We start from the raw sequence: 12,744 nt of genomic DNA, 5'->3' as shown, positions 1-12,744 counted from the left end.
ACGAAAAAATTGAGAATAAAGGGCAACAATGCAAATAGACTGAGCAGATATAGTACAAAAGCTGAAAAATCACATTTTCTGATATAATTGCCAAAAACAACAATAATGCATGCCCTTTTTACACTTTTATTCTCAGACTAACAAATCCCCCTGAGTCAATGGACCCTAAACTTCTATCCAACTGCTTGCGAGTTTGCCTCTTTCTTTACTGAAAAAAATCAGAAATTCAATCCTGGACGCAGGATCTCTGTGTCCACTGAGAAAAACCATGACACAGTTCTGTCCAATCACTCATAAGAACCTGGATTACATCATACATCACCTGAATTTCACCACTTGCTGCCTTGATACTCTGCCACCAGGGTTTTGAAAAAATGTTGCACATTGTTTGGCCTCAGATCTTCTAGACATTGTAAATACATCTCTGTTTTCAGGTATCTTTCCTCGGTGCCTAAAAACAGTCACCATTAAGCCAATTAAAAAAAAAAAAAAAAGAAATGCTAGACAAGTCACTCATGACTTGCTTGTATCAAACCTTCCTTTTCTAAGTAAAATCATACAAAAACAGCTGTATAACATCCTGACACTAAATGACTGTTTTTATGTCTTCCAGTCAGGTTTCTGGCCACACCACAGCACTGATAAGGCTCTAGTAAAGGTCCGTAATGACATCTGCTCCAATACGGATAGTGGCAACATTTCAGTCTTGGTTTTATTGGATTTCAGTGCTGCATTCGGCACAGTTGACAATAACATCTTTATAGACATCTTGAAGAACTTGGTTGGACTTTCTTGCACAGCACTTGTCTGGTTGGAGTCCTATCTAAAAGACAGGGACTATTTTGTGTCTTTAGTTACAGTAACTACAGATCTGAGCTTATAAAAAAATAACATACGGAGTTCCTCAAGGCTGAATTCGGGGGCCTCTTTTGTTTAAGAGCTGTATGCTCCCACTCTCTCAAATTATGAAAAATAACAAAATCTGTTACCATAATTATGCAGATGACACATAGATTACCATCTCACCATGAGACTATAATCCAATTCAAACATTGATCAAATGCATTGAACAAATTAAACAGTGGATGTGCCCGAATTTTCTCCAGTTAAATGAAGACATAGAAATAATAGTGTTTGGAGCCAAGGGAGAACGATTAAAGGTCAGCATTTAGCTTTAAGCAGTGAAGCTAAAATCCAATAGCCAAGTCAGAAATCTGGGAGTGGTTCTGGACCAGGCCTTGATCTTAACAGCCACGTTAAGACAGTAGTGAAATCAACCTATTATCACCTAAAGAACATATCAAGAATTAAAGGACCAATGTCTCAGCATGACTTGGTGCAAGTTATCAATTACCTCTAGTGTTTCATTGTATTCGTGGCCAAGATCAGCATCCTCTGCTGCTTCTGCTAAACTCTGTGACAGAATAAAGGGTGTTAAATATTGGTGAAATTAACAGCATCACCACAAATTTAATTGACTGTTTATTTACATTTACAAGTAAGATAATAACACAAGATAAGTACTTTATTGATCCCAGGATTGGGAAATTATTGTGCAGCAGCAGCATAACATACAAGAAACAGACAGTTACAAGCTCAAAATGAAATATAAAAATATAAAAAAAGGTATAAAAGTACTATCTAAAAATGTCTATACATATGTAAGTAAATGTGCAGCAGAGATTACGTATGAGTCATCATTACCTTCACAGATTTCATCTTTCTCCCAAGCATCCGCTCCATTTCCTCAGCAAAATCCCTCGCCAGCTCCTCACCATCCACCTCCTCCATCTTCACCACACTCTCAATATCCTTGTATTTCTTCCAAACAGACAGAAATTGCTTTATAAGTAACAGATTTTTAACAGCTTTTTGCTTTTCACCAAAACATATCCACGGTGACAATCAACATTGGTTAAAATATCTTAAATTATCTCAATTTTTACAAGAATCTTTGCCCACAAAGCAGATAACATTTGTTGACTTGCTTTCAAGTTTGGCCTTGGCATCTGGGATGTGTTGTTGGGAAATTCCAAAATGCATTCAAAGGAAATCTCAATGCAAGTGAAATGGACAAGTGCAAATCCATCATAAATCATTCAGCATTAACAAAACATGGCAACTTGTTAAAAAAAAGGCATGTTACCTTTTAGTACTTTACAGTTTTTAGCCCAATACTCAATGAGAAAAGAAAATTGAAAAAAAAAAGACCCAAATATGAAACAGAGATCCTGATATTATAGAATCAGTCTTACAGTCTTGCACACAGATCTCAAAAACTGGATTATGTTATTTAATAACTCATAATTCAGATAATCTCATTTGGAATTAAACATAATAATGTCATGGCCTCAGTCGGCTGCTGGGGGAGCCTTCCCTACTGTTTCCTTCTCCTTTCTCCTCTGTGTGTGTGTGTGTGTGTGTGTGTGTGTGTGTGTGTGTGTGTGTGTGTGTGTGTGTGTGTGTGTGTGTGTGTGTGTGTGTGTGTGTGTGTGTGTGTGTGTGTGTGTGTGTGTGTGTGTGTGTGTGTGTGTGTGTGTGTGTGTGCGGATGCGCTTGTGGTTCCTAGCTCTCTGGCAGCCTCCTGACACGGCTACAGCTCTTAGATTCATCACTGCTCAGAAAACCTATTCCGGTCTCCTCAGCGCTCACCACCAGATCCTTGTTTATCACGAGTCAGACAACCTTCAGGCCGGGACCCCCCCAACCCGTGTCAAGACTGTGAGCCGGCCTTCATTCAAAAGATTTACTAGTCTGCTGTTTTTGTTATGAAAGCAACCAGCCTTCCAGTACTTGTGACAAATAAGTTTCTTTTTTTTCAGTATTAAGCAAGTAAATTGTTTTTTTCCAGCCTGCTGGATAGTGAAAGAGAATAATGTTTTATATTGTACAATTGAAAGATTCTTGCTATGTTTCAATGAGGATGCAGTTACAGCGTGACAGATGGTGAAAAGGGCTACCAGGGATTCTTTAGGGTGGCATGCAAAGGAAGACTGCACGTACTAATTACTAAAAGACATATCAGAATGGTATTTGGGTTAAGTCTGTCTTCAGATTGGTCTTAGGGCTTCATCCAGATGTTGCACAGAAAAATGTGTGTCACTTTGTGCATTTCTCATTGGCTAATCTAACAGAATCTGGATATTTCATTTTGCCATGATAATGTCATTTTCATTTAAAGTTCAAATTGTGTCTTCAAATTACATTTGTCTTACTGCATGCGGTTTTCAGCGGCCGAGTTTTACTTTGCAAAATTTAGCTGCGAGTTTCCACTTGCTCTAGCGTTATATATCTAATTTAAAGACAGCCAATAAAATAAATGAATGTAGACTTGGAGCTCAACCGCAACTAATCTCCTCTGTACGATTTGCATTTATCTATGATTTTGCATTTATCTATGTGGGTTTATATACATTACTGACCATCATTAAAAGTTTATTTTTTCCCCATTACAACAATTATCAACTCCTACTCAGCACAGTCCAGGGGTGAAAGTAGATTAAAGTTCTTGCTGGTACTACGACCCCAACCTTCATGGCTTGTTCTCCTCACACCACCAGCTTCTTGCATCCCTGAACACGCATTCAATTTTTTAACGCCTGTACGGTGTAGAAATTAGGAACACAACACTGTGTAGGCCTATAGCAAATGATTTATTTAAATGGTGTAAATAAAGGCCAGTCCGGACCAAGGATTGTCACAGAATAATTTGTAAATGTTGACAAAACTTTCAAAATCAAACAATTTGTTTTGTTTCAAATTAGAATAAATTTACAGTTAAATTCATCAGCAGCTGAACAGTAAACATTAAAAAAAAAACGTTACTTCAACATTTTTGACGCTTTTTTCTTTTTTTCCTGAAACGAGGAATGAAAACCAATCACAAATATCATATTTGTGATTATTTGGCGTGTGATTATTTACCAGCATATTTGAAATATGCTGGTAATGTGTCAGCCAATCACAAAAAGTTTTGGAATTTTGGTAGAATCATTTATTTTTTGTCCTTGCCCGGTGCAAATGACATAAATAAAGTGCGTGGTTTGGTCGTGAAAAAATAAAAGTAACGTTACGTGAACAATAAATTAAATGCTCCCTTCCATGCAGTGTGTGTGTCTAGGAAGTAAAGACTGGAATACGCTATTCACAAAAGCACAAATAGTGGGGTTTTACTAATATTTATATCTTACAAATATTTTAAAAATTACGAAAAAACAGTTCGGGACTCAGTTAGATTATATCGCTATGTTGGTCTGTCCTCACTCAGTCAGTCAGATAAAAAGGCGGAGCTGAGTCATGGCTGAGCAGTCACTGTCGCTGTCTTTGGTGTGAAAGATCGAGGGTTCAAGACCTGCTGTATGCAAAGATTATTGTCAGCAATTTGTGTTTTTTTTCCCGGTACTGCGTACCGGCACAGAATCTTTTGGTGGTACGGAGTACCGGATCGTACTGGCTTACTTTCACCCCTGGCACAGTCCGACTGGAATTACTAAAAACCCAAATAAAAAAACCCAATAAATATCCCCTTGTAGACGCGTTTATGGGCATGCATCGGTTTTGTTTGTATGTGTGTCACTGGGTCTGTCTAACAACATCTGCATCTGTGTGTATTATTCTGGTCACTACGCGAATGTGTGGGGTTCCTTACCTTCTGTAGAAGTTTCGCTCCGGAGTATCTGCCAGACATCTCAGCCATCTGCTTTCCGAAGGACACGGCCCACTCCTGCACACTGGACACAGAAATATCCAGGTCACTGCTACGTTTAATCCTGCTCCTGTTAAATGGCTAGTGTTGGTTCAACTGGGCAATCCCAGCAGTCCCAATAACAAGGAAAATGTTGACATATAACAAATAAAACGTATTTGCAACTTGAATGTAATCATTTTATATATATAATATAATATTATATTATATATCATTTTTTAACATAGAAAGCAAATGCAAATAAATAATTGTTACACTTTATAGCTCTTTGCATATTTTTGGGTTAAAAAAGATTGCTAATTTAAAAAACAATCAAACAAAAAAACATGTGAGACCCAGAAATATGCTTTAAAACATAATAAGGTACCAAACTGCTGTTGACTGCACTATTATGTTTCCGGACAGTTAAATGAATAAATATGGATGGATGGATGTCAGCTATGTCAACAAGGTTTTCCTTTATACTTTTCTAAAATGAAAGGACAAAAAAATCAAATAAAATACACGCTAGTGTCTATTAAAGGTTGCCTTGAATGTGAACAGCCAATCGTGATAAGAGGTTCCTCTGCAGTCCCCAGTAATAGATTAAAACAGATTACTTTGAAGGTGACAGTGGAAATGGACGGACGGTGCACCAGGTCGTGGGGTTATTCTGCGCTCAATAACATGCAGTAATTCTACAAATCCTCCTTGTGAATACCACTGATGTCAGATAATAGAGTAGACAGGATGTAACAGATGGTTCGACCTATAGGGGGTCAGCCAGCTCACAAGCCTGTCGCAGCCGGTCTGCCGGCCTCAGTTCTTCAGACCAGCTGATTTTATTCGGACTTGTTGATACGATCACTGCAAAAATTAAGAGCATGTTCCTTTCACTGTAGCAGTGCTAAATTATATCACACATGCCTTATATTTCTTTAAGTTTCTGCATGTCATTTTGAAATCATACGGGTAATTTTAGTGGATGCGTTACTGTTGGATTCTTTCAATCATGCTCCAAATCAAAATCATACTATAAACATTTTTAAGCAAATTGTTAACGTTGAAAGATTCTACATGAGTCAAATTTGTGCAGGATTATCATTTGTTCAATTTGTTTAATCTTGGAAACCACAATTTAAATCTCTTGTGAATCCCACATGAGACTGGGATTTATTTTGTGCTTTCATTCTTGATGATAGTTTCTTTAGATAAAGATTGCAAAAAAATAATAGAAGTTAAATTCATATCCCCCAGAAAAGACTTTAGGTTGCTGAAATGCTGACGGTCTGAGCCAAACTAACTGTATATGATGCAGAGGGTGGGCTGCAGGCCTGGGGACTATCCCAGCTGCCATCACCAAAACAAAACGTGTGATAGTTCAGGAGCATTTTAAAACACTTACGTCAGGCTTTTTGATTTATTTTTTTCCACGGCCACATCATTTTTAGTCTGGTGAAATAGCTTGAAGTTAAATCATCTCTTTTGGTAACACTTTGATTATATTCAGATAGAAGACATGAAGAAGAACAGATTAACATTATCTTGCTTATTTGGTCACCGAGAGGAACCTGACTCACATCTGATTTCTTTTACTTTGAAGTAACACCAAGTAGATTTTTATTGAATCATTTTGTGTTGTGGTGTATTTTTCTGCAGAGACACCACCCACAGCTGATATCTGCCTTCTTTCAGTGTCGATGTTCTTGGGCAGCAGCCTTTGGGCGGTGGATGTGTAGACACCAGCCAATGAAAGCGTGCCGATACAGGTTAATAAAAACATAGCAATCAATTCTTGTTGTTTTTTTTTGTGTGTGGATACAGTATATTTGCAGCACAAATACCTTTTATAGACAGTTTCACTCAACACTGCTGCACTTGATCACTTGGGAGAAGTAGACAAGTCTGTATGCTTACAACATACACCTTTAAATGAATAATTCTTGTCCGAGTCTAAGACACGTGACTTGTTAAATGAAAACTAAGACATAGCTGACTGTGACTCTGACAAAGGTTGAACGTAGACTCTCTGTCTGAAAAATAATGCAATTGTGCAACGTGACCCCTCTGGTATCGAAAAAGAGTTTTTATGTAAAGACGTATATAGCGAATGACCCCACATTTTGCTGGATTTTTTTACCTCAGTAACATCATGTGCTTCACAACATCATAAAAATAAGAACACAGAAACTAGGAAAAGATACTGACAGTAAGGTGTAAGGTAAAATACAGTAATTGCTCAAAACATTTGACATCCGTTACCAGCCTGATGTTTCTGATCTGGTCTACGTATTGTTAACTTCCAGGGCCAGAATGCACCTATTTCCAAATCCTCCCCAGGTGGAGTAATTCATCGTGTTCAGTAGGGATGGGCGGTATGGACAAAAAAATGTATCACGATAATTTCTGGCATTTATCCCGATAATGATAAAAATGACGATAAAAAAAATACCAATTCAACTCCACCTTTGTAACCATAAATCTATCACTACATTCAGTCTTTGAAGCCCCCAAAACACTGCTCTAAAAGAATACTAAATACTACTAAACTACACCAATTAAATTGAATTAATAAAAACCAATTCAATTAGTACACCTGTACTGCAAAACTGTAATGACTCAAATTAAACAAGTTTGAAATGTAAGAACAGATTCAACATTTATTCAAACTGCATGGCTTAAACAGTGGGATAACAGTGCAAACAGCAAAAGTACCATTGTCTTTCAAGTTTTCCTAGCTTATAAAATCACAAAGTAGAAAAAAATACAACCTGATAAATAAAGAAACAGTATTGGCATCCTTTGCACTCACTGTTTTATTGGAGACTCTGCATATAATAGATGATGTTTGCTCCTTGTCTCTCTTTTTAAATCCAAACCAGTTCCAGAGCTGGAGCTGGAGCCTCGTTTAATAACGAGCTCCTCGCTCTCAGATCGGCCTTCCGCCATGTTTGTTACACAAAAACGTCTTCAACGGGAATTTATCGTTTTTACCGCGAGATGACAAATTCTTACCGTGGGGAATTATTTTGACGGTATATCGTGAACGGTAAAATATCGCCCATCCCTAGTGTTCAGTTGCTGCTGCCTTCCAGCCCAGGCGCAGCCTGAAACTCCAACCTCCACCTCCATATACTGGACTCGCTGATCATTTTAAACAGACACAAACACAAATATCAACTAAGATGATGATTTTACAATAAATATATTGTACAATTATACTATGATATGGATTCATTAAGAATTCATAAACTCATTAAGAATATTTGAATTGAATTGAATAAATGTCATTTATCCACTTCAAGTGTAATAAATCATTTCTGTCAGTCTCACCCCCTTTGAACTAACACATCTCTCTTACACACACTCACACGCCTTGCTAATAGGCTGTTAAAGACTGACAGTTGTGTATTGATCTGTTGGTGTTTTAACTCAGCAGAACATTTGAAAGCTGTTCAGGCAAAAGCTCCGTCTACCTTCTGGGAAGCAGAAAACACAGCACCCCCCAACACCCACCACCATCACCATCAACACCACTCCTACATGGATACATACAAAACAGCCACCAGACCAAAAAAAGCAACATCACATCATTATACAATCATATTTGGCACAAGTACCAGCCATCTAACTTCTGGGTTGAGGTTCATGCAGTTTCTCAACTACCAAAGCCAAAGCTCACTTTGATTGACATATGGTGGGCGTGTTCCCATTGGCTTCTCAAGCAACACTGTGCTTACTACGAAGAAAAAGAGTCTTCAAAACGGCTCATTGGAAGCCCATGGATCACGTGACGTAATGTTTCGTCCATTGTTTTTACAATCTGTAATTTGGTAGTATGTTTTTGAATCCTGTCTCAGAAAGCCAGTCTCCTCTTTGGAAAGACGTGGCCAAGGGCTGCAACATATGTATGGATTAAACTTTTATAAGTTAACCAGTCAGTTAAGATCTGCTGATATCTACAAAAATCAAGCCAGAAAGTTGATATCAAGCATGACAAATCTGGTGCAACAGAAAAATGCAAGGCCTGTCTTGAAGAAAAATAGTGAATGGTAGCATTTGCTTCTCCAAAATGTGCATATATTGTTCATCATTATAGGTTTCATGTAAAGTTACAGATGCATTACTACACCCTCACACATCCACTATGATTACTTTTTTTAACTATGTGCTAAGAAAAAACAAAACGGTCCCTCTCCTTTCCTCTGACACATGCAAGACTCTTTCCAGAGTTCAAATTTTCAGTCATCCGTCCAGAGGACGGTTTTCTACATCACCTCAGTAAATAAGTTTGACCACAGAGTGGGCTGCTGCCTTTGTTAATCTGCAATGTAGTTTTAACCTGCACTTATAAATTGTGTTCAATGAAAACTGTTTTTCAGAAGTGTTACTGAGCGCGTGCCAAAATCATACCTTTTTTTAAAGTTTTTCGTCTATGCCCTGACGGACAGAGACTCACCTGTTTTTATTTTTTTTCTTGGTAGTCACCTGTTGGATTTTGTTCATGAGATTTCTCAGTATAATATCCCTAAATTCATCTCCATTTTACATTTACACATATTACTCTGAAGTAGTAAATGCATTTAACAATGTTGAATTTCAGATAGTGGTAAAAAATCCTTCCCCATCCTTATTCCTGAAAAACTCCTTCACCTTTCGTTAATCTAATTAGCCTGGAAATTTCCACGAGATGACCTGTCAGCGACACAGCTTGGCAAGTCCGTCGCTGCTCCTGTCTCAACCTATTGGAAACATATTGCTGGCATCAATGTAAATGAGTTTACTTAAAGAAATATTAAAACACAAGCTTTATTTATTTCCGTCGTGTTTTTTGTTTTTTGTGAAAAGTACAGAACTTTAAGGAAAAACTGTATACATAAGTGCTTAAATTAAATCATAAATGTAGGATTCTGGTGACTGAATTGACGAAGGAACAATAATTGTTGTAACTCTTGCCCTCTGGCTGCAGGTACAGGACAACAGAAAGGAAAAGGGCACATTTCACCAGAGGCTTTGAGCCATCTGCCATCTCCATACTCAACAAACCAGCTCACTGATCAATGACTTTCACTTCACTCGGCTTTGTCAGTTATGTAAATGTGTTTTCTGCTGCTGAGTTGTAATAGTGTTGAATGTTTACCTAGTAAAATGTCTATGACAGTCTCTGAATAAGCAACAAAATCAGCAGGCTTTAATGAATGAGAACCATGACTATACAGAAGTCCACATCAATGCATTCAATTTGTCTTGAATGTTTTGCTTTGAAATTTTAAGATATTGCAGCTTGCCAGAAGTGCTGACCGCGAAACTCCAAAAAGGGCTTTTAGTGTACTAAGTCAGGTATACACACACACACACACGTGCGTGTCTGTGTGTTTGTAGCAGTAAAAGACCGTTAGACAGTTTGGCAGTTCACTGTACAGGTGGACAGATGGCCCATATGTATCTTGAGTGATCCGCCAAATTTGAAAGAACCCTATTGACTCATCCATCTGACGTATGGCTTTCAGAAGGGTTGCTCTGCTGGAAGACTTACGAGGGAGCGCATACAGAAATAACCTGATGAAACTATAAATGAGCCATAGGTTGGTGGTGGTTATGTTTCTACATTTACTGGAAAATGTGAATATCTTTGCAGTAGTCATGTGTCTCATTGTGACTGAGAAGACAATCTTAATGCAGCTAAAGGCCGTTTACAGACAGGCCATTTTTATGATAAAAGTGCAGGTGTAAATAAATAAATAAGGGCTTCTGAGAACTTTAAAAAAAAAAGTCTGGATAAGTCAAGTGATTCGTATGCTTTTTTTTCTAGTATTTTGTAAGTAGGTTACATGAAGCTTTCCAGTGACGAATACGATAAGATATTAATGGTTCGTTCTCTGGATAACAAGCCCCTGTTACGGTTTTCCATCACTCAGCTGTACTCACGTTTCTGGTGGGATCTTCATCTGGCCATCAACCATCAGGCACAATGAGCTGGAGACCATAATCCACATCAGCATCATCAGCCTCCTTCTGCGTGGCCCACTTCTGTCCGATTTAATGGCATTCCCGGCGTTTCCCGTACTCCAGTGGCTCATCCCTGCAGCTGCTGCAATCTGCATCAGTCCAGCAATCGTTGTAAACTGGTTCCAGGAGAAAAATGATCAAATTAGAAAAGTGAAAAAAAAAGGAAAATGAGAAAATTCAAGTTGTCAGGTCACAGCGCAGGTGCACAGAGAGGGGAGCTTCATAAATGCAATAATTGTAGGGTGTGGAAACACCTCAGCACAAGGCAAGAACTCCCCAGACACTATTGCATGCACTGCATCAAGCATCCTAACCCAGAAGGAACGTAGCTTGCTGGAATCTGCACCATTGACTGTAGACTCTTGATGTTACCTCTCACCTAGAAAAACCTTGTTGTATGAAAAATGCACAAAAGAAAAAGGCATTTATTTGCTAAAGAAGAAATAGGTATGAGCATTCTGCTGCAGTCAGGACTCCGATCACCTGGAAAAAGGTATACTTCACTCTTTTCAGCTCTGTCTTGGGTCTCCAGCAGCAGAAGGCAAAGTCTTTAGTTTTGGCTAGTTTATAGACTCGCTGCAAACTTTGTCAATCTGAGCGTTTGGTCCTGCACGTGCACTGAGCAGTGGGGTTTTTGTGAGAAAATGGTCCAAAAGAGTGAATTTAACAACTGTTTTGATAAATGTACCAGCAGCTCTTTTGGCTCAGTGGGTGTGATCAGACCTGTCAACACAGAACTTACCAGGAAGTAAGGCAGAAAACACAGGCGCGTTTTTGGCTGATTTACCGGGCAAAGTAAATTTGACCAAAATATGACGGAAAAATTAACAATTAATTGATTCATTTTGAGGAAAAACCTGAAAAAGAGACTTCTTTTAGTCACTGGGCTGGATAAACTATACAAAGACCCGCTGTGAGTCTGCTCAGTAACCTATAGAGCCTGAAGGTCATGCGTGTCAACGGTCAACAGATGTCAACTTAAAAACAGTCCGCAGAACTAAGACTGTAATTGGCCTTTAGCATTGATGCGGAGACGTTATAGACTTTAAGTGGAAAGACTTAAGAGATTATTTCCTTGTGGACCACAGAGTGAAACTATTGATGGTGTGTAGAAGTGTGTAGGAGGCTACGAAAAGAAAATAAAGTCTGAATTCTCTGAATCATTCTCTAGGGAAGGAGAGAGGACGGTACTCACTATGTCATGTTGCTTTAAAGTGGCACGTCGGTCTGCGAGCAACGTTCACATTTAGCCAATGCAGAAGAGGAAAAGGTGTGATTGACAGATCTGATGTCACCTAAGATGGTTATCCCGGCACACAGAAGAGTGTCCAAAGCTTTTGTCTCCAGAGTCAAAGGTCACTTCTGCACATGAAAGGTTACAATAGCGTCTTGCCATCCTCTTACGCCTCCCTCTCCAGGGCTCTTAATCTGATTTCTATTACTCCCATCATCCTTTTCTCTCTGCCAGGCTTCCACAGTTGGAACCGCAAAAAAAAAAGAAGCAGAGTGGCAAAAGAGCCGGGACGTCCTGGTGAACTTCGGTCCTCACACAGATTCAGTCCTCTTCCGGCACAGTCCCAGACCAGAAACACACAGAATACATGTCCATGGAAGGTGGTGAAAGGTGTGGATTGATCAAAAAGTTGACGAGGAGATGCAAACCACACATATAGTAAAACAGATGGATTGGTGGATGGATAGTGTGACTTTCTCTCTCCAGCGTATCTCTTCTTTCTCTCCAGTATTAGTTCATACCATAATCCAGGCAGGATTAAACCCCTCCTCCCGCTATTCCTCCTTTCTCTCTCCATCCGCCTCATGCTCTAACCACACATAAACGCAATCTCTCTCTCTCTCTCCCTTTGCTTTATCTTCTCTCTAAAGCCTGATTTATGGTTCCGCGTTAAATCGACGCAGAGCCTACGCCGTAAGGTACGACGTAGCCTATGGCGTATCTGCGTTAGTGTAACGCGGAACCATAAATCAGCCTTAAGGCTCTTTGACCCACTGCCTCCACACCCTGCTTGTGTTTTACCTGAGATCCATTTTAC

The 12,744-nt window shown here is 39.0% G+C and overlaps 1 protein-coding gene across 6 annotated transcripts in view; it reads right to left on the bottom strand.

Annotated features, from left to right (window-relative positions):
• Nucleotides 1-12,499, bottom strand: part of cacna2d4a (calcium channel, voltage-dependent, alpha 2/delta subunit 4a) — an 83,567-nt gene extending 71,068 nt beyond the window's left edge. For 5 of the 6 annotated variants that reach the window (XM_061715016.1, XM_061715019.1, XM_061715021.1 and 2 more), the window contains exons 1-5: nt 11,889-12,499; nt 10,613-10,809; nt 4,649-4,730; nt 1,705-1,821; nt 1,355-1,414 (exon numbers count right to left, since the gene is read on the bottom strand). In XM_061715016.1, coding sequence (XP_061571000.1) covers nt 1,355-1,414; nt 1,705-1,821; nt 4,649-4,730; nt 10,613-10,788 — 435 coding nt within the window. In that variant the 5' untranslated portion in view covers nt 10,789-10,809; nt 11,889-12,499. Of the gene's footprint in view, nt 1-1,354; nt 1,415-1,704; nt 1,822-4,648; nt 4,731-10,612; nt 10,810-11,435; nt 11,467-11,888 lie in introns of those variants that run through there. The other variant, XM_061715017.1, reaches the window with a different exon arrangement.
• Nucleotides 12,500-12,744: the final 245 nt, after the last annotated feature.

The sequence above is a fragment of the Cololabis saira genome, chromosome 23 (assembly GCF_033807715.1).
Source record: "Cololabis saira isolate AMF1-May2022 chromosome 23, fColSai1.1, whole genome shotgun sequence".
Lineage (NCBI taxonomy): Eukaryota > Metazoa > Chordata > Actinopteri > Beloniformes > Belonidae > Cololabis > Cololabis saira.
This window is presented reverse-complemented; position numbering and strand designations above follow the sequence as displayed.